Genomic DNA, 23,048 nt, shown 5'->3' with positions numbered 1-23,048 from the left:
AATGCTTTTTAGTTATGTTGTTGCTTCTCAGCAACTGTTAATTTTATTTTCAATTTTCCCCACATAGTGTAGCCCTTTCTCTAAACACACATTTCTGGGGTCAGCTGTGCATCTGCTCGGGCTCCTAATTTTTGACACTTTCTCCTGTTAGGAGATGCTGACTGATACATTTCTTATTTATCTCATGATTCACTTTCTGCTTGTGGCGGGGAACATATGGTCAGAAAGCGCATTCTGGTTTTGTGCATTTTAATTTAATAGCTATTTATCTGTGTTAGTTTTGTGTAACTACCCTCGATGTACCAGACACGAAAGCAGCTTTGGGAAGTCGTATTTTGAACTGCAAATTATTTGATGCTGTGTTACTATTACGAGTGGGAGCGTTGTCTCCATTGCAGCTCTCCATGCACCCCATCCTCATGGACCGGTGGGCCGGGACGAGCCCTGCTGCTCTCCTTCCTCAGTTCAAAATGAGGAAATCATTCACATAACGAACTGGATAAGCTGGTGTGGGAAGATTTCTCTTTGCCCTTCCTGAAGACACCGCTCTGTTGAACGTTGCTTGGAGCCATTTCAGCACGTTCAGGTTGAGGGTGCTTGAATGGTGATGTGCAGCGATCGACACATTGAATTTCTTTGGATATTTCTAGTCTTTAGATGTGAATTTTGAGAAGTTAAATGTAATGTTTTGTTTCGTGTGGATGAAGAGGGATGTTGGGCTCACAACAAGCTGTGGGTTGGGCTGATGAGCTATGGGCACCTCTGAGCCAACACTGCAGCCGCAAATATGGCTGCTTAGGTCTGTGGGCTCCTTTCTGAACCTGATACTTGCTTTGTGATTGATGAGGGTTGGAGCTGCCTAATGGGGTCCTCAGCGTTGTGTCACAGTCACCTTGCTGGCAGCACTTTTGTTGGGATAGGCTTATTTAAGCAGCTGTGAACCTTTTGTAGGGCTGTATCTGATTTCCTTCAGCCTTGGCTTGCTCTTTAGGTCTATTGAATCCATGCTAAAGGGACAGGTGTGGGCTTTCAGCAGCCCCAGATGACCATGCTGATATCATCAGTGGGATTTTGAGCATCTTCCATGTGAGCAGGCTGGGGGCTGCTCTCCTCCTCCCTAGGAGCTTATAAACAGGGGACAGACTGTTGGTGTGGGCAGATGGTGATAGGACAAGGGGGAATGGCTTTGAACTAAAAGAGAGGAGATTTAATGATGTGTGATGGGGAAATCCTTTCCTCAGAGGCCCCAGCACTGCTGCCCAGAGCTGTGGCTGCCCATCCCTGGAGGTGCCCCAGGCCATGGATGGGCCCTGGGCAGCCTGAGCTGGGGGGCAGCCAGCCCATGGCAGGGCTGTGAGGGCCCTTCAGCCCAAGCATTCTGTGATTCTATGCTAACAGCAATAGAATCTTGTCTGGTTGCCCTCTTTTTTATATATTTTAATAAAAAATATTTTTTAAAAGTTTTGTTACATATATTCATTAACTGTATTATATATTTTATCTGAGGCCCAAGACAATTCCTCTTCACTCCGGGCATCCCAGGCAAGCCAACAGGTTGTGCACCCACGAATTCTGTGTTGAGAGCTCTCATCTCCTGTGGTTTCTATTTTCTCTTTTGAAGCCCTCATGTTGGTGGGAGTCACACCATCAAACTTCTCTTTGTTTGCTCCTCGCACACCTCTCACCCTTGGCACTGATATTTGTGGCATCATGAGGGGAGTCCCAAGAATTGCTGAGTAGAAGAGGCCAAAAAGCAAAAAAAACCTGTTATTAGAAATGGTATTTCCCAAAAGATCTTCCCAAAATAGCATTTCCTAAGCCAAAACCTTTCCGTGAGGGTTGGCAGCACTGGGTGCCAGCAGGTGATGAGCCTGCTGTGTGTGTGGGTCCCTGTGGGGATGGTGGGGGTCCCAGTGGGCCCCTGTGGGCAGCTGTGGGGCTGTGGTCCCCCTCCCAGACATGGGGCCCTGCAGGTGCCATCATGGTTGGGTTTTGCTGAAATCTAAAGGGACGGGCACTGCAGTGTCCCCAGTCTCAGTGGGATTTTGGATAATGCCAACCCCTCAGCACCCCACAGGGCTTCTGCCCTGCCTTTGTACCAAGTCTCCTTTTCATCTTTTCCTTTTTTTTTTTTTCCTTTTTTATCTTTTTTTTTTTTTTTTTTGTACACACAGATCTAATCTTCTAGAAAATGCCCCGAAGGTTTGAGCAATCTACCAGTTGCAGGAACCCATAAAGCTTTTTTTCTTTTTCTTTTTCTTTTTCTTTTTCTTTTTCTTTTTTTTTTTTTTCCATTGTGTAAGCATGACAAATCATTAATTTTTGATTGATTGCTTTGAATTATGGGTGCTCTGACATCCTTTCTGTAGCCGAACAGCTGTATAACAAATGAACATATCAGTGCTCACAAAAGATTGGAGATCTAACAGAAGCAATTACATTGTCAGCTCCTCCCTTCTGGCTTTTCCCAGGCAATGGAGGGAGGAAATTTTTTAACAGAAATTCCTCAAGTGGCTAACAATAATAATAAAAAAAAAAATAACTTTTTGTAATTCAATTAGATTTTTATCTCTTCATTTCCAGTGGATTTCGGAAGCGTTGGAAGCCAGGATGCCTTTCTGCTCTCTGTAACGCAGGGAATCCCTTTGAACAAAATTTCACACGAAGAATTAAAAAAATAAGAAAAAATCAAATTGTAATTTTCGGCTGCTACTCCTTTAAGATTTCAGAATTGCACCACTGCACTAAATGTGACCTCCATAACTTTTAAATTAAGAATTTATGCTGGCTTGAAATTTATGAAATATTTCAGCATGAAAGAAAGCCTTTTTCCCTCAGGAAAATTGAGCAATAAATCACAGCACTCTCGATTTACTGCCCTACAGCCAGCCAAAGATAGGATTTTTTTCCTTCCCCCCTTCGTTCTGAAAAAAAAAATGTAATCATATAAGACAGCTTAGCTGCTATCCTCCCACTCTCTAGAATTTTTAATTTCAGCTGTTTCTGCTTGGATTTATTTCCAATATTCCTGCTCGGCTTTTCAATTTCCTCAGTTATTAAATTTTAATTCAGTGCATTAGCATTTAAATTAAAAAAGGGTTTATTTTATCGAAATCGTTGGCTAGCCCCCATCCTGCTGCACATGAATTGCCTGTTTCTGCCATTTGCACAAAATGTGAAATGCAGCTAATATCTTTTAACTTATATTTGCACAAATTCAGAAATAAAATTTCTGGGTTTGGAATAATATTGTCTTTCCAAGGAAGGCTCTAATCAGAGAGCTGGGGAATGAAGGCAGGGAGGAGGCGGCTCCGTGTCCGTCCCCTTCTGTGTGCAGGGATGGGATTGGGGCACCCATGGGGAGCAGCGTGGGCTGGGCCAGGTGTGTATGGGACAGGGACTGTCAGGGCTCTGCTCCCAGAGCCCCTCATCCAGGAAGAGAGAGGCTTGGAGTTGTGTTTGGGATGAGGAGGGATGGAATTGAGGAGGTTGGGTTGGTGTGGGTTGGGATGACACCCGGTGTCCCCATCCCCACTGCCTGATCCAGTCTGGCACAGCGATTGCAAGGCACTGTGCTTTTTTTTTTTTTTTATGTGAATGTAGGCCATCTGAGCGTGGATGCATTGAATTTGGATATTTCCTTTCTGTAAGTTGAATGTTTCAGCCTTGTTTTCCTCTTGAATGGGAAGATTTGTTGCTTCAAACTGTGGGGGACTACAGTAGAATGCAGTAAAATAATTGCACGAGCAATCTCCAGTATTTGCTGCTGGTTGAGTGTTTTTGGAGGAGAATAATAAAATCACCTCCTTGGTGTCTGAAGTCCTGCCTTGGTCTGCTGAAAACTATGGGCTTGGACTGAAGTGTGTGGTCCATTCTGCCAAAATCGAGCACTGAGGATTTGTGCAACTCAGGGTAGTTCTGGTGCAAGGTGCACCAGAAGAATTAGAAGACAGCATTGTATTCTTAACCTAAACAGCCTCTTTTAATGTCTTCTGTCTTTCAGGCTGACGAAAGCAACAGCAGTGGAAGGAGGAGCTCTTCCAGCAGGTATGGAACAGATTTCTCTTCTTTGTGGGGACATGGTGGGCAGGTTCAACTTTACTCAGCTGCATTCCCCATCTGGGAGATGGATGGCAAAGAGCGATTGCATGAGGAAGATGAGTTGGGAGCTGTTGTAGGGCAGTGACTGTACACCCACATTTATATTTTGCTGGAGGTGGATGCAGGGGAGATAATTCTAGTTATGGGGACTTTGAGAAGTGCGTGTGCAGTGCACGTATCTCTGTGTCTCCCCACGCATGACCATGCTGTGCTGAAAGACCGTGTCTGGTTGTGGCTCTTCCACGATCCACATGCAGCACAGCAAATTCCTAGCCTATGCAAGGGGAGTGAGCTGCAGTGGGGAATGGGAGTTGGAGAACAAGAGTTGGAGAATCATAGAACGGATAAGGTTGGAAAAGAGCTCTAAGATCATTTAGTTCAGTGGCCAACCCACCCCCACCATGCCCACTGACCATGTCCTCAAGTGCCACATCTCCATAGTTCTTGAACACCTGCAGTGATGGTGACACCACCACTCCTTGTGCAGCCCAGCCACTCTTTATGAGAAGAAAATTTTCCTAATATCCAATCTGAACCTCCTGTGGCACAATGTGAGGCCATCATCTCATCCAATCACTATTACCTGGGAGCAGACGCTGACCCCACCTCTCCACAACCTCCTTTCAGGATCTTAGAGAGCACTGAGCTCTCCCCTGAGCTCCCCTTCCCCACACTGACCCATCCCAGCTCCTCAGCCGCTCCCCATCACACTTGTGCTGCAGACCCCTCCCAGCTCCATGCCCATCTCTGGACACAGGGATGGAACAGGGCCTCCATGCCTGCACTGCAGTGAGGGCCCAGCACTGAGCTCAGCACTGAGCTGCGGCCCCACCAGTGCCGCACAGAGGGACGATCCCCTCCTGCTCCTGCTGGCTGCACTGCTGCTGACACCAGGCAGGATGCCGTGGGCCTTCTTGGCCACCTGGGCACACTGCTGGCTCATCTGCTGCCGGCTGGCAGCTCACACCACAGAGCCTTTTCCTCCATGCAGCTTGCCAGCCACTCTGCCCTGCATCTCATCAGCCCATGCTGGCTGAGCCTGATGCCCTGGTTGGCGATAGGGAAGAAGGTGATGTCAGGGATGTCAGGGAGGTGCCATCACAGGGTGGGGGGACCGTGGAGCACCCAAAGCACCTTTGTGGGTTACATCGTTGTCAGTGGAAGATGATAAGCAACAGAAAACAGCAGAGAGTTTGTCTGTCGTGGACAACGTTTGCGTGGTGCCAGGCTTCACCCCGACCCGGTGTCACCTCCACCTGCTGTCACTTGCCTGGCTTTGGGCACCTCTGGGGCACCCAATGAACAGGGCTCCGTGGGTGGACTTTGGCAGTGCCAGCATTCTTCTCGTTCAGAAGAAAATCGAGGTTTTCCCAGGTTTGGGAGGCTCATTAGAGAGAACCACTGGTGCTCGCACTCAGGATGGCTTGAACAAAGCGCTGGAAGGAAAACCAGGAATTGCTAAGGAGCTTGGAAACTAAATCCGCTTCAGCATCTTCCTACCTGAACAAAGGATGGTCACAAAAAGCAAAATAGCAAAATCTTCAAGTTTAAAGGAAAGCTGTGCCAGTGGCTGAACGTTGAAATTTGGTTTTGATGGCATCAAACCGTTAGGGCTGGCGATGCAAGGTGGTTGTTTTTCAAAGTTGTTCCTGCTTGAATGTGTCTCGTTAATTGCAAGCTATCATGTAAGCTTTTAACTGTTAATTTATATCAGTAAGAAGTGTAAGCAAAATAAGGTTTCCAGGACAACTTTACCCTTTTTTTTCTGTTGGTATTTTTTTACTAGCTGTTTAGTAGCTCCATCTTAATGTGGTGACCACAGTATTGGGTCGCTCCTATTTTTATTTATTTATCACAGCGAATTGATTTTATTCTGTTTCAAGTAAATGTTAAAAGCTCTGAAGGCACAGAATTTTTCTGATCTTATCACCTCTGCAGCTCTGATCGGGCCTGGCTGCTGCCTTTGAAATAACATTGGTTCAGCATGCAGCTGTTTTCAGCTGAAAATTGGTGGTGGCAGAAAGAACTCTGTTTCCTACCTTATTAAGTGGTGTGTGGATCCCATACCTCACTGTGTGCTTATTAATGGCGTACTGTAAAAACCAAGGAGAACTATTAGGAGCACAGAAAAAAACTCTTCTTTCAAGGGAGTGAAAGGAGAGATGACTGTTTGCCTTGGAGAAGATGACAACTAAAAGAGAACATGACAAAGCTGTGCGTGTTATTGAGTGCTCTGGAGAAGGTAGATCACAGACTTCTTTCTCCTTTTGCAAGCAAAGAGTCAGTCAACAAGATTAAAAGGTAGGAAATTAAAAGCCAGTAACAAGAAAGCTTTTTTTTTTTTTTTTTTCTGGCTTGTGTGATGGGCAACTGGAGCTGTGGGAGCATAGAGCCAAAAGCTGAGCAGAGGGGCTCAGAAGGAACCCAACTGGACGATGCCATCTGTGTGTGATGTGGGCTCTATTGGAGCAGGGCTGTCTCCTGGGGCTCAGATATCCCACTGCTGTCTCTGGAAAGTTCCTGGAGCCTTCAAGGCCCCGTCTGTACGAGGTGGAGCAGTTTGGAGCCCCGTGTGCCAGCGTTAGGGCTCGCAGGAAGGCAGGCAGCGTGGAGCAGTGCTGGGGATGCAGACCTGGGGGTAATTGCTGGGAATCTCCATAACACCAGTGTGAAACAAACTACTTACCAGTAATTAATGTCAGCGTTCAGATGGTGGGCTCTGGATCTTGACAAGAAATAATTGAAAAACCAAATGTGCAATTATGTCTGACAAGCAGCGCGTGCTTTTCTTGGTCACCAGAGCCTTGTGTAGTCATGTGTTAGACACGTTTTATATAATTATTACTGTTTATATGGTGGGTGTCAGAGGAAGGAAGAATTTTAGTTTCACGTCCTCTGTTGGCTATTTATTTTAAAGTCATTAGATTTGTTTTCAGTCTTAACTACACTTAATGTGCGAGACTCCTGCTGAATAAATCAGACCCTGGTATTGGAATTGCATCTGTTTGCGGAGGGAATGGAGCCAACTGGAAGCTCAGCCCCGTCTGCACGAGGGCTGTCACCAGCCAGGGAGCCCGCTTGCAGAGCAGATGTAGCTGTGCTCCATGCCCAAAGCAGGGGTAAATCCCAGAGCTGCTGGGGCTGTGAGGGGATGGATGGTCTCGACTTTACTGCACTGTTGTAGGGGTTGCAGAAAGAATGGGAGCTTTCTTGGAGGTGGGGTTCCCAGTAGCCCCTCTAGGCTGGGGCTTGGGCATCTCCCAGCTCTCGTACTGCACGGTTTTCCTCTGTGCACCAGCCCAGGCCGTGGTGCTCAGGGCAGCTGGCAGTTTTGGTCTTCAGCAAGATGGTGCTGTCAGGAGAGGCTGTGTTTTGGTAGACCAAGACAGCTGGGAAAATGGTGCTTGCTACTTTGTCTGCCATACTCAGATTTCAGTAGCTCTTTCATTCATGATGTCTCTTCAAAAAAAGACCTTATTTCACTAAGATGAGTGAAGAAAAACTATTTCAGTGAACAATTTCCAGCTGGAGGAGAACATACCAAGAAATGGTTGCATATACTTTGCTCCTCAATTGCTCCTTTTCCCGAATGGTGGCATCTTTCCTCCTTCCCTTTGCTCATTCTGTACTTTGCAACACATCGTCCTTAGCGGCTCTGTTATCCTCAGCCTCTAGGACAGGGATGAGTGTGAGTGTTTCTTAGAAGGAAAGCTGTTTAAACGGTTTCTCTTTTATTTAAAAGACCACCTGGGAGATTTTCAGCCCCAGAGCATGAGGAGCTTAAGACACCCTGCATTAGGAAGAGAGAGAAGTATTAATAATTAGGCAGGGTGTTTAATAGCCTTGGTGCTCTCAGAAGGATTCTCACCAGCCATCTTCAGGAAGGAACAAACAGAGCAACAAACAAAGCAACCAGCTGATAGAAGAGGAGCAAACAGTTCAATTCTGCGCTGAGATGTGGACAAAAACTGTGAGAAACCCATGAACATTTCCTTGAAGCCCAAAAGGAGGTCGGAGTGCCGTAGATGCACATGTGAAAGGAGAGGCAGCAGCACAGATGCATCACAGCTCCCGGGGGACCAACTTATTTTCTGCACAAGCCACACTGCTAAACGTCAGAGCCCAGGAGAGCTTCTGGTGACGTGAGGCGGAGCAGGGCTTCCTTCTGGAGCCGTGAGGCACTGAGCAGAACTAGCAATAATGCCCTCAGCAAAGCAGGGTTACCAGGTTTTCCTTTGGCCATCCGCTCTCCTGGGCAGGTCGGGGCTGTGCTGTATGGCCACAGTCTGCTGTTTGAACACACGCTCATCCCAGCAGCAGGACATCTGCTGCATCATCTTTGCTGCTCTCCAGCTGAGGAGTTGACCCAGTCCTGAGGTCCTGCTGCTGTTCTCTCCCATGTGCTGGGTGTATCCCACTCCTCACACTGTGCCATTGCTACCTGTGGCTTCACGGCTGGCTCTGGGGTGGGCTTCAGCCATTCCGGGACCTTTGGGGGTTTGCAGGCCTCAGCCATTTCTGAGGCAAGCAACACAGAGCTCTTTCAGTCATATGAATAAATCCTTAATCTGTTCTCTTTGTTTTTCCCTGAATTTCTTTGTCTCTGTTGACATTACCCTGCTGAAAATTTAAAGAAGCTGGCAGCTATTCTATTATCATCTTAAATTTAGTTTTTAACCTGCATCGTTTGTATGTCACACTTCTTATCAGGCTGAATTCTTTTGCTTTTGGCGAGCGCTGAGCGTTTGTTTTTTGTTGGATAAGCCATCTTTTCTTTAATTTGGTTCGACTTTCCTCTTCAAACCACCCTCATGATACTCCTAATAAGGACTTAAGGGAATTTGTTTTGCTAATAACTGAGGAATTCTTTGTGACTCTTCGCTGTTGTCTTAGTTTGTGTTTTAATGTTTATTTTCTAGCAGAGAGGCAACCTGCTTTGGTCCCATCGTTTACCTGTTCTGAAGGATTCGGAGCTATTGAGCATCCCTTGAGGGATGAAAACACAATTAAATTCCTCTTACACTGACTGAAGCAGTTTGTTGTCAGGAAAGGCTGTGTGTTTTAGAAGACTGTGATAGTTGGAAGAATTAAGGATGCTGCTTAGTTTGTTTGTTTTCCCCAAATGTTAGCAGTTGTTTCATTCACGGCGTTACCTCTTCAAAGAATGTTTTGGTTTAGTTTTGTCTTGAGACCCACACGACTGGAAAGCAGTTAATAGAGCATGCTGAGAACGCTCTGAGCAGAGGAACACTCACATTCCTGGTCAGAATTTCTTCCTTCTTTTATTGCATAGGAAGATTACTGCTAAATGCAGGCAGTCAGATGATGGTGAGGGCTGGCACCAGGATCACTGTGTGAAGCTCAGGCTGTGGTGGTGCAGCACATCCAGTTAGAAGTCACAGAATCGTAGAGATGTTTGCACTGCAAGGGACTCCTGAAGGTTCTTGTAGTCCAGCTGCCTGCAGTGGATGCAGGGACACCCACAGCTCCATCAGGTGCTCAGAGTGCCATCCAGCCTGACCCTGGGTGTCTCTTCAGTTGCTTCTTTCATGAGATTTTGCTGTTAGATGGGTCTTCATGCCCCGCACACCGCACTGTGTGTTGTGTTAGTCACTTCTGTGGTTTTCAGAGCTGGCTGCCCTTGGAAGCAGGCAGTCATCCTACCTGATGTATCTTTCTCGATCCTTCTAAATGTATGAACTCCATAATAACAGTGATATTTATTGAGCAACTAACCCAGTGGCACTGTGTGACCAGTGGCTCGGGTTTTGGATGTGCACCAGCAGCTGCTGCCACTGTGTGCATCGCTTTGTCTCACTGTGATGTCTGTGCTTCAGCATTTGTGTGGGTTCCTGGACATCAGTGGAAAGAGCCAGAATATTTTTGACTCAAGAGACAGCAGAAGTTTTTTGCTGCTGTTGAGGGCAGGATCCCAGTAAAACGATCTCTTTTCCAGCAAACCAAGCAGAGTGTGGCTCAGTGACCAGAGGCAGTGATGTGTGCTGGATGCACCATCTTTGCCTTGGAGGCTACTGATACATAGGAGGCACTCAGCAGTGTGACTTTGCTCCTGAACCTCACACATGGAAACCAAGACAGCCTCCATGTAGAAGAGGCTCTGGGTGAGTCTGCAGTGGTGGTTTGGTGGAGGAATGGCCATGAGCTGTGCCTCAGGGCACCGGCTGGGCAAGCAGGGAGAGCATGCAGAGCTGAAGCAGGAAGCATGGAGATGAGAAGCAGTGTTCATCTCTAACACTGAGAAAAACAATTCCTGCCTACCTGGTCTTTCAGAAAAACAATTCCTACCTACCTGTTCTTTCAGATGACCAGTAATGTTCTCCTGCTCCACTCTTCTGCAGCAAACGAGAACTGAGGAGGGGTAGGAAGGCCACCACAAACCATTCATCAGTCAAGCAGATTTTATGTTTCTGTTTTCATTCTGTTTCTACTTTGATCGTTTCCATGTAAACTCAGAGTTCATTTCCATCTGTTCTATCCATTCCACTTCCCTTAGCTCCAGTCATGGCTCTTTGAAAACCATGGCAGACATCTGTAAATTGAGCCCCATTTTTTCAACTGTCTGTTTTTGCTTCCTTTCACTTTGGGCAGTTGAGGCCTTTCCATCTGGTGTGACATCAGCCAGCTGCCCTTTGGTTTTGAGAAGGCAAGTTGTAGTGTCCCAGTGGTTACACTGTCCTGGTGGGCACTGCAAAGCTTGGCCCTGCAAGCATCCACTGCATGATCCTAATTACTGTGCTCTTCTGAATCTCTTTGGTCCTGCAGACCAGAAGAGCAAACCAAGGACTGAGCAATAGTGTTCTAGTAGTGCAAAAGGGGACGCAGCATGCTTGGCCATGGGGGAGTTAGGTGTTGCCATCATTGCTGTCAGGGCATTAGCCGTGTGTCTGTGCTCCTTCCAGCTTGAATGGAGTCCAGAAGAAATTGTGGGTGCTCCATGTTTGCTGCTGGGGAGGAAGAGCTTTCTTTGTAGGTGTTGATTCAGAGTATGTCCTCCTCCACATTTACTTCCTTTTCCTCTCCTTTGGAGAGAAAATACCCAGGAGCTGACGTTGAGGACTGATTCTCCGTTGATCTCACTTTGCTCCTCCCCAAAAGCGCAGCAGGATGTGTGCTATAAAAATAGCCTCATTAGAAGCCATCTGAGTACATACACAATCACAGATCACTCAAAAGGGAGCACTGAGCATGCATGTTGCTGTTGCTGTCTTCAGAGAATTACATGACAAATTATTCCTAGCTGGAAGAAATGTCCTTTTGTAATTGGGTTTTTTTTCCTCATTCTTTCATAAGGGAGGAGTGTGTGTTTTTTAAGTAGCTTTTAGTCACTTTCATTATTTATGAGAATGCTACTCCAGATCAGAAAAAGCAGACTGCAAATGTGAGTCTCTTCTGGCTGCAGCAGCTGACGGTTCCCATTTGCTTTCAGTCATTGCCGGTTCTGCTTATCACTGCCAGAAAGAAATACTCTTCAAAGATAAAAGCAGCACCGTATTGCAGCTCTGTGGTGTGCACCTCTTTCCCCTCCATTCCGTCTTTGGCAGAAAGCTGGCTGGAAGGGGATTCCCTGGTTTCATTGATAGAGTTACAGTGCAGAGGAGACTTGCAAGCAGCCACCCATTCCGTTGGTTCTCCCCTCTGGAAGAGCATTGCTCATGAGGCATTGTTGCCTATTTCCTTGCTGCATCATCTGGCTGGCTAAAGCTTTAGGCTTTAGGAGCTCTTGTAGCTCCATCTAAATGATACCAAGAAGATGTAGCTACCCATACCTGTCCAGCTCCCCATGCTGACTCTTCATCAAGCCTCCTTAAATCTCTTCTGCCTTCACATGCTTGTGTTTGACATGAAAGTGGCCGTATCGTCATCAGAAGATGAAAGTGTGATGATCAAAGCAGGCAGCATTGTGGAAATGAGCATTGTGAGATGGTGGAGCTGGTGATGCAGTAATTGGCTCTGTGACCTACTTAGGTGGAGGAGTGACACATACACACAGAATGTTTGTTTGTCTCTTTAATGTTCAAAATCTATAAGGCCTGTTCTGGAAAGTGAAACAGTAGCTCAAGGTAGGAGCAGCCAAGCTTGCCATTGAGTGATGGTGGTGAGCAGCTTCTGCCTCCTCTCCTCAACAAGCAAAAGCCTCTTGGATCTCTAAGACAACGTGCCATTTAGCAGGTTGGACTTGCAGAGGTAATTGCAGCCAATCCCTGGAAGGCAACACTTGAACACTGTAAAATTGCATTGTTTCACCCTCAAGAAGGAGTGGTTTGAGCTCAGGGACTGCATTCCAAACCATCACAAGGGATGAGCTGCAAGTCTCCAGGGCTGGGATCTGTCTCATCCTTCTCCCTGAGGCTCTGATCCTGTCACTGCTATACCTGTGTTACCCAGCAGTGCCCTTCGAGAACTCAGTAGATGGGGCTGATGTCAGTATTGGCCCAGTGTGAGTCTGTCCTCGTGTCACAGTGCTTGCAGTCGTGGTCACGTTGTGCATCGTGTTGAAAAGAACTTCTGCTGCCAGATGTAATTTTGACTCTTCACCGAAGGCCAGGCAGAGTGTTCTGTGTTACTGTGAATCTCAAGGAGATTTTCTGGAGAAGTATGTTGTGGACCTGCTGCTGCTTTCTCTCTAACTGAACGCCCTCTGAAAGAAGAGGCAAAAATCAGCATAGCACACAGCCAGTGCAGCAGCATGGACTTGCAAAGGATCTAACATGCTGAGAACAAAGAGGTGGTGGAGAAATGATGGCTTACAGGATCACTTATCTTGAGCTCCTCACAGACCCTAGAGCATTCCCCTCTCCATCCTATCTGAGGTTTTCAGTGTTGTAATTTCACTTTCTCTACCCACTTGCTGTGATCTGTCAGTGGTTTTCCCCAGTTGTGCCAGGAAGCTTTAAAATCAGCCATCCCACATCATTTGTTCCTTCAGCACTGCTCCCCTCTGGGCTCTGGAGATGATTATATTCAGTTGTAAATGGCATTGCTTCAGCAAATTGGTAGCTGAGCTTCAAACCAAGGAGCCTGGCCTGACCCAGAGTACGCACTGACTGGATTTCATGTGTGATCAGAAGAAAGAGTCCTCCACAGGTGATGCTCTGTTTGCTAATAGAGCCATCTTCCACCATTGCTGCCCTCCTCATCTCTCTCCAAACCTGCGTGGGCCCCGATGGAGGCACTGCGTGAACCTTCTAAGAGTCTGACCAGTGATTTCAGTTCTGTGCCGTTGGTGTAGGGTGGTTAGATGAAGTAGGACCATGGACATGCTGTGCTGTTAGGGGCAGTTCTTCGGCATTGCTAGCAAGTCACCCCATTGCTCAAATCAAGACCTTGTAGCCTTCAGACAGATTCTCTGCAGTCTGTACACCGGTCCTTCAAAGGCTGTAAGAAGAGATGAAGGTGCTGTCCATGTGTACCTGTGGGAGTACTACAGAAAAGAGGACTGGGACTGTGTTGTCCCAATTCCAAATGTATGTGAAGGTATTTTTCAAACCATGGTGTTCCTCTGAACGTTCAGCTGGAGCGAGTCTGCAGTTGAAGCTCTTCCTTCTCTCTCAAAACAGCAGTGGTCAAACACTGGCACCTCTTAAAGTTAGCGCTGATCATTTATTCCCTTTTCACCTCAGCCCTTGGGTGCTTTCCCTGGACGTGAGTGGGATGTGGCTCTGCACAGATTTCCCTGATGGGTTCCAGGTGATGCTGGGGTGCTCGGTGGAGAGCTCTGGTGCTGTAGGCTTGCTTCCCTCACACCTGGGTACATCTGTTGTCTCTTCTGAAAAGCATCAGAAGACACAAAGGATCACAGTTGTGAAAGTCCAGTGGTGCTGTGGGTTTTCATTTTGTTTTTGAGAGGATCTGCAGACTCCTTTCCAGGTTTCTGTGCTATGAAATCCTGCAGATGGCAGTTGCAAAAAACATTTGGGGTACACTGTACACTGAGTATCTGCTCAGGTTTCTAACTTGTGGGGCAATGTCAGGGCAATGGTATTGCTTTTAATTAATACTTGCAGATTTAGGTCCCAACTAGAGCAGCCAGCCCTGCTGGGAAGTTAACTTTCTTGGCAGAGGTGGATATGGAGAGTCAGTCCGTATGAAGAGCAGAGTTTCTGAGAACCCATCAGTCTGATCCTGCAGCTTCATGCCACCACACTAGGCTGAGTCACACAGCCCAGTGCAGGGATGGATGGAGCACCCAGCACTGGGACTGGCCAGGCGTGGGTGCTCTGGGTTTGAAACCTTTGAGAGATCTGTTCAGCCTGAGCACATCCTTTGGAAAGTGGTTGTTCTGGTGGACCACCACCATGCTAATATTTGATGCCTCATTTCAGTTGGTTCCAACTTCCAGCGATGAGCTCTCACTCTTCTCTGCCAAATTAAGGACAGACAGCATTTTCTCCCCATGAAGACAATAATATGCCGTAATCAAATAATCTCTCAGTCTTCCTTTTGGCATGAAAAACAGCTTCAAATTCTTCAGTCTCATGAAGTCACAAAGAATTTTTTCCCACTCTTGGACCATGTCAGTGCCTCTCTTTAGAATTCTCTCCAGCTTTGCTAATCACTCTTTAAAAACGATGCTCTCAGCCTGTCAGCAGTGCAGTGGGGCAGGCTTTGTGGCTTTGCACAGAGAGAAAATGACCTCCATATGCAATCCCATTGCTCTCATGCACACGTATCCCAAAATCTCACTACTCCTTTGGTCAGAGCGTGGCCCTGTGGCTGCAGTGACCTGGTGAGTGGGAGATGAGCACTGTGACTGATGCACCACGTTCCTGTGTGCATTGGGCCACATTGCAGCTGTTCTGAGTGACTGGGATCACTGGTTTTGGTGTCCCTTTCACATCTTGCTTTCCGACTCCACCTCTCCTTGGGTCAGCTGTATATTTTAGCAGCAGTGATGTCAGATTTAACTCCAGAGCATGAATAAATCTGCTCTAAATCAACCACTTCGGAAGCCCTCTGGAAGTACCTCTGCTCAGGGCAGTGCATGTTGAGGACAGCATTTTGCCTTATTGCACTTGGCTCATTTCTGTCTCTGGGCCATGTACTGATTTATGTCTGGATATTGCAAAGCCAGGCGTTGTCAGAAGATCTCTGTTATTCCTGTCAATCTTCTGCACAGAAAGCTGTATGCATAACCTCAGTGCTGGCTGTTCAGGCTCTTATTTCCACATCACCTGGGTCCTGCATTGATTTTTGTGTTGCTCTGTGCAGGACTGGCCTGTACAAGTTGTTGTGCCATCAAAGTGGGCTGTTTTGCCTTCAGTTGAGGTGAAAAGCCAGCTTTTACAGACGGCTTTTCTGCTTAGGAGTGAGAAGTGTATTGCTTTGGTTTTGGTCTTCCTCCCCTGCCCCCAGGGGGAGGATGGTTCTCCCCAGGACCTACAGCTTTTGCTGCCTTTATCAGTGCTTTGCATTTCACACTTTTGCTGTGTGATTGATTTACAATTGATCCCACCCTCTGTACTCGCTCCTGGCTGCTGCCTTTGCCTCATCTTTGGAGCAGGCGCTCGGCTGCATTGCTGTCTGCTGAGATTGATGGACCTTTTTGGACATCCAATAATATTACCATAAAGAACTTCCAATTTTCAACCACATTTTCTCTGTCTTAATTCATCTTTCTCGCTTGTGAAAGGCCTGGATGATTTTGGGAGTATGGAGGGAAGCATGTGTGAGGAGGATGGGAATGATTGCGAAGGCAGGTCAAGGCTAATTCGGTCTGTTTAGGGGCTATTAATTGCACATTTCATTCCATAATGAGAATGAGGGGATGAATAATAAAATATCTGGTGATACGATGTGATTGACCCATTTTGAGATAGCAGCTACATGTCCATGTAGGAGGTTGTGCAGTTATTATTGCAGAAGATTGTTCTCTTCCTTCATTGTCTCAGCCTCCCAGCCTTACCCACTGAGCACCTTCTCCTCCAGTAGCAGCATTTGGATTTGTCTTCCAGCTCCGTAACCAGAATCTAAAAGCATTGCAGGAGTTGTTAATTTGTGCTTTCTTCTGACTTCCTGTGATGTTCCAAGCAGTGGGGTTTTCCTTCTTTTTCATTATTGCATGATCTAATAACTCTCATCCCGAAGTTCAGTCTATTTTTCACTTAGTTTTGTCTATTGCTTCTGCTTATAACTTTTCTTGTCAGCTGTTCTGGTTATTTATGACTCTAAGTAATGTGACAGACTCTTTAAAATCTCCAGTTTGTACAGGCTAAGCTCCTGTTGTGTATTTAGTTCTGATTTTGTACAACTGAAGCAGCGATTATTTTATTATTGCATTGTGTGTTGGAATTTATTAATAACCAGGCTTGAAAACAGGGAGCCCAGAATGAGTGGTGGGATGATGCATTTGGAAATGGAGCTACACCTGGTCTGTTTCTGTTGTACTTAAAATCCATCTGTCTTTTGCCACCACAGCACTTTTCTTAGCAAATTGAATCTGCTGATGTTATCCCACAGCTTTGGGGTGTATTGGTTTCTGCCTTCTCTTATGGGGAGTGAAGAGTTTATTTATTTACTTTAGGTTAGATACTAGGAGGAAGTTTTTCACCCAGAGGGTGGTGAGGCACTGGAACAGGTTGCCCAAGGAGGCTGTGGATGCCCCATCCCTGCAGGCATTCAAGGCCAGGCTGGATGTGGCTCTGGGCAGCCTGGGCTGCTGGTTGGTGACCTGCACACAGCAGGGGGTTGGAACTGGATGAGCACTGTGGGCCTTTGCAACCCAGGCTGTTCTAGGATTCTTTTCTCCCACGAGTTTCTGGTTTTCTATTTCCAAGATAATAACGCATACTGTTTCCTTCATTTGCTCTTGAAGAATGGACCCTTGCTTTCCTCGCCCATCCTTCCTGGCCCATCACACCTTCTCTGCCATCTTTGGTGCTTGCGTCTGCCCATAACTTAGTCTCCTTGGAAGCTGTTATCATGATACATACGTATCCTCTTCAGTCATCACTGTATGTTAAGTACAGCCATATGAGAACCATAGGATGAGGGCCAGGTTGCTCTGAAGGGCTAAAAGAGAGTTTGCAAGATTGGGTTACCCCATGGAGGAATATGAAGGCAGAGTGAGCTCTGAATTAAAAATGCTGGGGACATTCAGCATTTCCTCCGCATGAGTGGGCTACTCTTGGCACAGCATTGGAAGTTGGGACTGCCCATGTTGGGGTCCTGGACCTACCAGGTCCAGTTCTGTGCTCCTGTTCATTGATTCACACAGAATCACAGAATGGCCCAGGTTGTAAAGGACCTCAAGGATCGTGAAGCTCCAACCCCCTGCCACACGCAGGGCCACCAACCTCCACATTTCATACCAGCCCAGGCTGCCCAGGGCCCCATCCAACCTGGCCTTGAACACCTCTGGGGACAGGGCATCCACAGCCTCTCTGGGCAGCTGTTCCAGCACCTCACCACTCTCTCTGTAAAGAGAGATTCAGGCTGTTTTCAACTGCTACTGTTGTTTGTGTTGTTTAAGGTTATTTTCAGTATTGGCAAGTGGTTTTATTACTTTTGTCTGGTTACATTTTTATTATTTACCCTATGTGACAGACAGTTACTTTAAAGAAATTGCATTAAGCAAAAGTACCTTTGATTAAGTTCCAGTCGTTAGAAGTGAGTGCTTGAAAATTAGAACTCATTTTTTCTCCTGTTTTCCCCCTATTCAGGGAGTGTTTGAAGAGGAGCCCACGGAGCCCAAAAGCAGAGGGCTCCGATTCGGTGACATCTCAGTCCTCACCCAGTGAAGAAGCTGGAATGATGACTGAGGTGAAGGTGAAAACAGAGGTACCAGATGACTACATCGAAGAGGTGATCTGGCAGGATGACACCAAAGATTCCAAGAAGAACATAAAAGATGGGCCAGGAGATGTGCCAGCTGAGATCTGCGTGGTGATCGGAGGGGTCCGCAACCAGCAGACGCTCGGTAAGCTGCGGGTCGGTGCGTCCCATCACTCAGTGCCCTGAGCCCCTGCTGTGGGGACAGGAAAGATGCTCTGGAGAGCTGGTCCTGGAGGCTTGGTTCTGCTGGATGGGCTGGAGCTAAGGGGCACTGCAGTTCCTGGCTCAGGATGGTTGACTTTATTTAAATTATTGCTTTCTTTTTTGTATCTGATCACCACTAAGGACTCAGCCATGATAAGGGTCACTGTGAGAAGGATTATCGTGTCTTTTGATGTGTTAAATCACTTGTCCATCAGTTGAATAAAATTCATTGTGAAGCCAGGGCTGCTGCCAGGTTTGTTGGTCCTAGGTGAGGAGAAGAGCAGGAGAGGAAGTTGGAATATTTTGAGGAAAGTTGCCTTGAGGCAACAAATGCTTCCTGTAAGTAATTAGATTTAGATTAAAAACAGTTTCTGCAGTTTGCTGTTTATTTGTTTGCTTCTCTTGTAACCTTGTGGGAATGATTTCAGCTGTTAGCTGGCTGTGGTGCACCACTTCCAAAACAGTAAAGCAGTACTTCCTGTCCTCACCCCACCTATGGCTGTGATGAGAAGAATCCTTTTCTTCTCCCTGTGATCATCACACTATCCTCTCCTACTGCACCAGGAATGTCTGTGCAGTCCTGGAAGAGGCTCTGCTCCTGCTGAAAGGTTTCCTCCTCTGGCTGTGATGTAGAGCAGGTCCCAGCCACTGAGAGCAGAGGCAGTTGCTGATACAAAGAAGAGAGGGATCGGACCAGATTTCCTTCAAGAGAGGAAGCTGCCTGGTGTTGCTGTTGTGTTTGGTTTGTCTTGTAGAGGGAAGGAAAACAGGCATTGATGGTAGATTTTTTCCTGGTTTTTGCTTGATCACTGTTCTCACTGTTGGAAAGAAACCCCGGAGGGTGTCATTAGCTGGGGATTGTCTTGTGAGAATCCTTGCCTTCCCTTTGCCAGTAAGACAGCTGTTTAGAATGGAAGAGCAGGAGGTCACTGCTGGTTATGCAGATTCAACCTTTAAGGAAGGCCTAAGAAGCCTGTAACTGGCTCCAACTTAGAAGTCTTCTAACGTGGAGGGAATACTCTGTGTACTTTCAGATCTTTTTGTGCCCTCACAGCTCTTGAGAAGTTGAAGCCTGATGGGCAACCCTGCAGCACAGGAGTGTTCCCAGTGCCCCAGGCCACTGAGCAGAGGCAGCAGGAACTTCTCTCCCAGCTGCATGGAGCTGGGTGTCTGTCACACCTCGTCCCCACGCTGCTGGCTGGGCTCTGCAGGTGGTGTCCTCAGAGGATGTGGTTTTCAGCTGAGGTTGTACAAAGCAGAGAGTGGGTTTTTGCTGTTGGCTAGTCTGGATGCACACCAACACACCCCGACTGATGGTGATGGGGGTGGGTTGGGGCAAGGGGACATCATTTCCCTCCCCATGGGGAGAGGGATGGGGGGTTATTTACTGGTTAGCAAGCCCCAGAAAGTAGACTGGAAAACTACTCCTTGGAAGTGCTTCTTGAAATGAAGTGTGCATCGTATTTGTTATTTTATAGCCTCACGCTGGGCTTCTTTAAAGGCAACTTGGTCCTGAGGCCATTGGCAGTCAGCAGCCTTTGTGCAAAGAGCCTCCTAAGTGCCCCCATTCATCCAGCCCTTCACATAATTCTCGTCTGCTGGGGAGGTGACTCTGAATAACTTTTCTGTTTGGCCACCAAATACTTGTGCTCTGCGTTGACCGACCCTGGTGCCCAGATATCAGTTCCTTGTGGTTTCTTGGAGCTGACTCCCAGTCAATTCTTTTGGTCTTCTCCATCCCTCAAAGGAACCGCAGACAGACACTATTTCCATGGCCACAGACATCTGTGGTGCTCACAGGAGAAATGTCCCATGCCTGCTGCTTTGCTGGTGATTTTGGCTTCCGCTCCCAGGCAGCCCAAGATCACAGAGAGCTGAGGATGCTGGGGTTCCCCACTACCAAGCAAAGGCTCTGCACACTCACTGATCCTTCCAGGAGATATTCTCCTGCAGCTTGTTGTGATGTGATCTGGTAGTCCTGGATTGAAGTTACTTCAGCCGTGCAGATGGGCAGCACTTTGGTAGGACTGTCCACCCTTTCATCGGGGAAACTGAGAGTTGAGGTGTCGAAAATGGTTATTTCTGATAGAAATTCATGGCATAGGATGAAGCAGAGTCAGAGGTAAACACAGCCCCTCCATCCCCTGGAAGTGCCCCCCAGGCCGTGTCCTCCTGGTGCTGTGAGGACAGGCGGCTGAGCACATGTGGCTCTGGGTGACAGCAGCTTCCCTGGGGGCTCAGTGCTGGGGCTGCACTGCGTCGTGCGTTGCAGGGTTTGTGCCTTGGTTTTGAGCTGCACATCTCCTGCAGGCCTCTACTGTCTTCATGGTTTTGTCTGCTCCTTCCAGGAGTTTCTAATGGAGATTCCCAGCTCAGCTGCTGCTGCTCTCTTGCAGTGTTCTGATCAACTTAGGCCTCATGCATCCATCTCCTGCCTGGCTGCAGGGTCCCACGTCTTTCCCTGAGCTCTGCACTGCTCCAGTCTCCATTCCAAGGTTCACAGTGGCTGCACAAGAGGTTCACAGCCTGGCTGAAGGCGCAGTGCTGATGTCTGTGCTTTTGGATCGCTTGCTTTTTATCTGCTTTTTCACAGAAATCTCACAAGCCCCATGAGTTCCCCCTTGGGGCACCGCAAGCAAAGGAAGCCAGCTGGGCCCTCTGCTCCCATGCCAGGCCGTGGCCCTGTGCCTCCACATTTCTGCTCCCAGCCCAGTCAGCAGCCCTGCTCCTCCCTTCCTGTCATGCTCTTCCTAGCTCCACGTGCTGGCCTCAGCCAGGGCCATTCAAATATCTCCAGCACATCAGCATTTGGCAGGGCAGGGCTGGGAGGGCAGGGAGGCTGATAAGTTCACCTCAGAGCCATCTAAATTGGAGAGGAAAATTAAACAGTATTGGCGTTTTAAATCAAGAGAAGGGGGTGGGCTGCTGGCCTGGTTTTGGGTCACTGTGTAACGTTGGGGTACCTCAGCATTGGTGCTTTGCAGGGCTGTTTGGAGTTACCTGTGAGATGATGAGGAGAAGCTCTATACAAGGCTGTTGAAACTGTCAGCATGGTCCCTGTTTTACAAGAAGTATTTTGGAGAGGATTTTTCAAGTAATACATAAAATCAGAAACATTTCTGAGACGAAGTAAAGACTCAGTCCTTCTGCTTTGGGAGTGTCAGTCTAACATACATTCGCTTGGTTTGTGCCGTGACACTGATCTCTCACTTGTTGAGCTGCTCAGGGCATGTAATTCCTGAGCACTTTGGATTCTCCCTGGTTAAACCCCACAAAATAGTGCTGCAAAAACCTTAGCTCTGTGCAGCCTCTGACAGTTTGTTACTAAGCCACAGGGACAGATGGGTCTCAGAAATTTTTGATAGTCATCGGCCATCATTATCCTTTGGAAGTGCATGCACTTCAAGGGCTCCTTTCTGATTTTTTTTTTTTGCACAATTTAGATGGAAAAGCAGTGGAATGTGGCTCTCCTGTTGGATATACACGAAATCGATATTCAGGGACCTGGATTTTTGACCATGCATTGAGATACACCTCCGGTATGTGATGGAAGGGTGTGAAAGTCTAATCAGGGACCAAGAGAAGGCTCTGAACGCACCGGGTGCGTGCCCAAGTTCCAGCTGCAAGGCTCAGTAGAAGCCTGGCCAAGCTGAATGCACCAACCAACCCAAATCTTTCCCCATCTCCACTCCTGCTGCAAACAGCTTTAACCTGCATGACACATCCCAAAGCTGGCAGAGTCCACGACAAACTGTGACTGCAGAGGCAGTGTCAAAGGCAACGCAGGCATGTTCTCTGTAAGACCTTACCAAGTGATGCCTTTTCCTTTGCTTTACCTTCCCTTCACTCTAACGTGGTACTGTGGCAAATCGTCCCTCCTTTCTCTCATACTGGGACCTGTGCCTCTGCCCCCACCCGGGTGGGCTGCTGGATTGTCTCCCTGTCCCCACGTGGGTCATCCTGCTCTGCCATCTGCATGCAGGAGGTGGGGAGAGGTCCTCTAGAGGAGCTGACTGCAGCTTCCCCCACACTGCACGTGAGACCTGGGTAGTTTTGGGGGATGATATGTGGCTGTGGGACATACTGGGCCACCTCCTGTCCTTACTTCCCAGGCAGAGTCCCTTATGCATTTTGGTTTGTGTCACGGAGGGAGAGCACTGAGGTCACTTGTATGGGGTTATATTTTCATGAAGAACTTCTGCACGAGCAAATGCATGTATGTTCTGTAGGCCATCTGCAGAGGAAGGGAGGAATACAAGAAGCACAGGGAAAAAAAGTCAGCCTAGAGCCCCTCGCTGCTTTTTATCTTCTTTTTTTTTTCCAGTGCTCTGTGTGTGCACAGTGCTGCTTTAGGGGTGCAGGTGGGTGTCAGTCTCATTTTGCTGTTGGTACAGCTGAACCTCAGCTATTGTGCAGAGTTACAGATTGGTAGGGCCTAAGTGAAAGGAGTGTGCTCATCTTTTGGCTGTGCTTACTCTGGGGCTCCAGCTGGAAGAGTTTGCAGAAGAGAACTGTGAAGGTTGGTGATTAACATCATCAGTCCTCAAGCAGGGAGGAGAGGTCTGGCAGATGCTGTTGACTTGCTGATATCCTGGATTTCACTCAGGAAAACCCTTGCAGAGTGACCACTATTGATGACTGTCCCATCCAGGTGTGTCTGTATGCATGAAATGCAGCTGGCTGTGGTAACTACGAGGCCATGGAGCAGTGGAGGCATAGTGAGCTGGCTGCAGCATGGGTGTTGTAGATGTTTTATTTTGTCAGGTGTGTACTCCTGTGTATCGGGCTGTAGCCAGTTGCCTGCTTCAGCATCACTGCCAAAGTATCCTCTCAAGCTCAAAGGACAGCTGAAGTGATGCTAGCATGCTGGACAGGGAATTCTGTGCAGCTCTGAGATGGAAGGAGGGTTGTTTTCTTCCCAAGCTGTAAGCAATGGAACATGGGAAAAAAAG

At 47.6% G+C, this 23,048-nt stretch overlaps 1 protein-coding gene across 1 annotated transcript in view; it reads left to right on the top strand.

Moving 5' to 3' along the window:
- Positions 1-23,048, top strand: part of ZNF618 (zinc finger protein 618) — a 143,181-nt gene that overhangs the window by 64,572 nt on the left and 55,561 nt on the right. Inside the window, 3 exon segments of the mRNA XM_031601483.2 lie at positions 4,004-4,047; positions 17,781-18,037; positions 21,540-21,635. Coding sequence (XP_031457343.2) covers positions 4,004-4,047; positions 17,781-18,037; positions 21,540-21,635 — 397 coding nt within the window.

This window comes from Phasianus colchicus, chromosome 19 (assembly GCF_987193195.1).
Source record: "Phasianus colchicus chromosome 19, bPhaCol1.hap1.1, whole genome shotgun sequence".
Classification (NCBI taxonomy): Eukaryota; Metazoa; Chordata; class Aves; order Galliformes; family Phasianidae; genus Phasianus; species Phasianus colchicus.
Note: the sequence above shows the minus strand (reverse complement) of the source record. Positions and strands in the feature narration are given on the sequence as shown.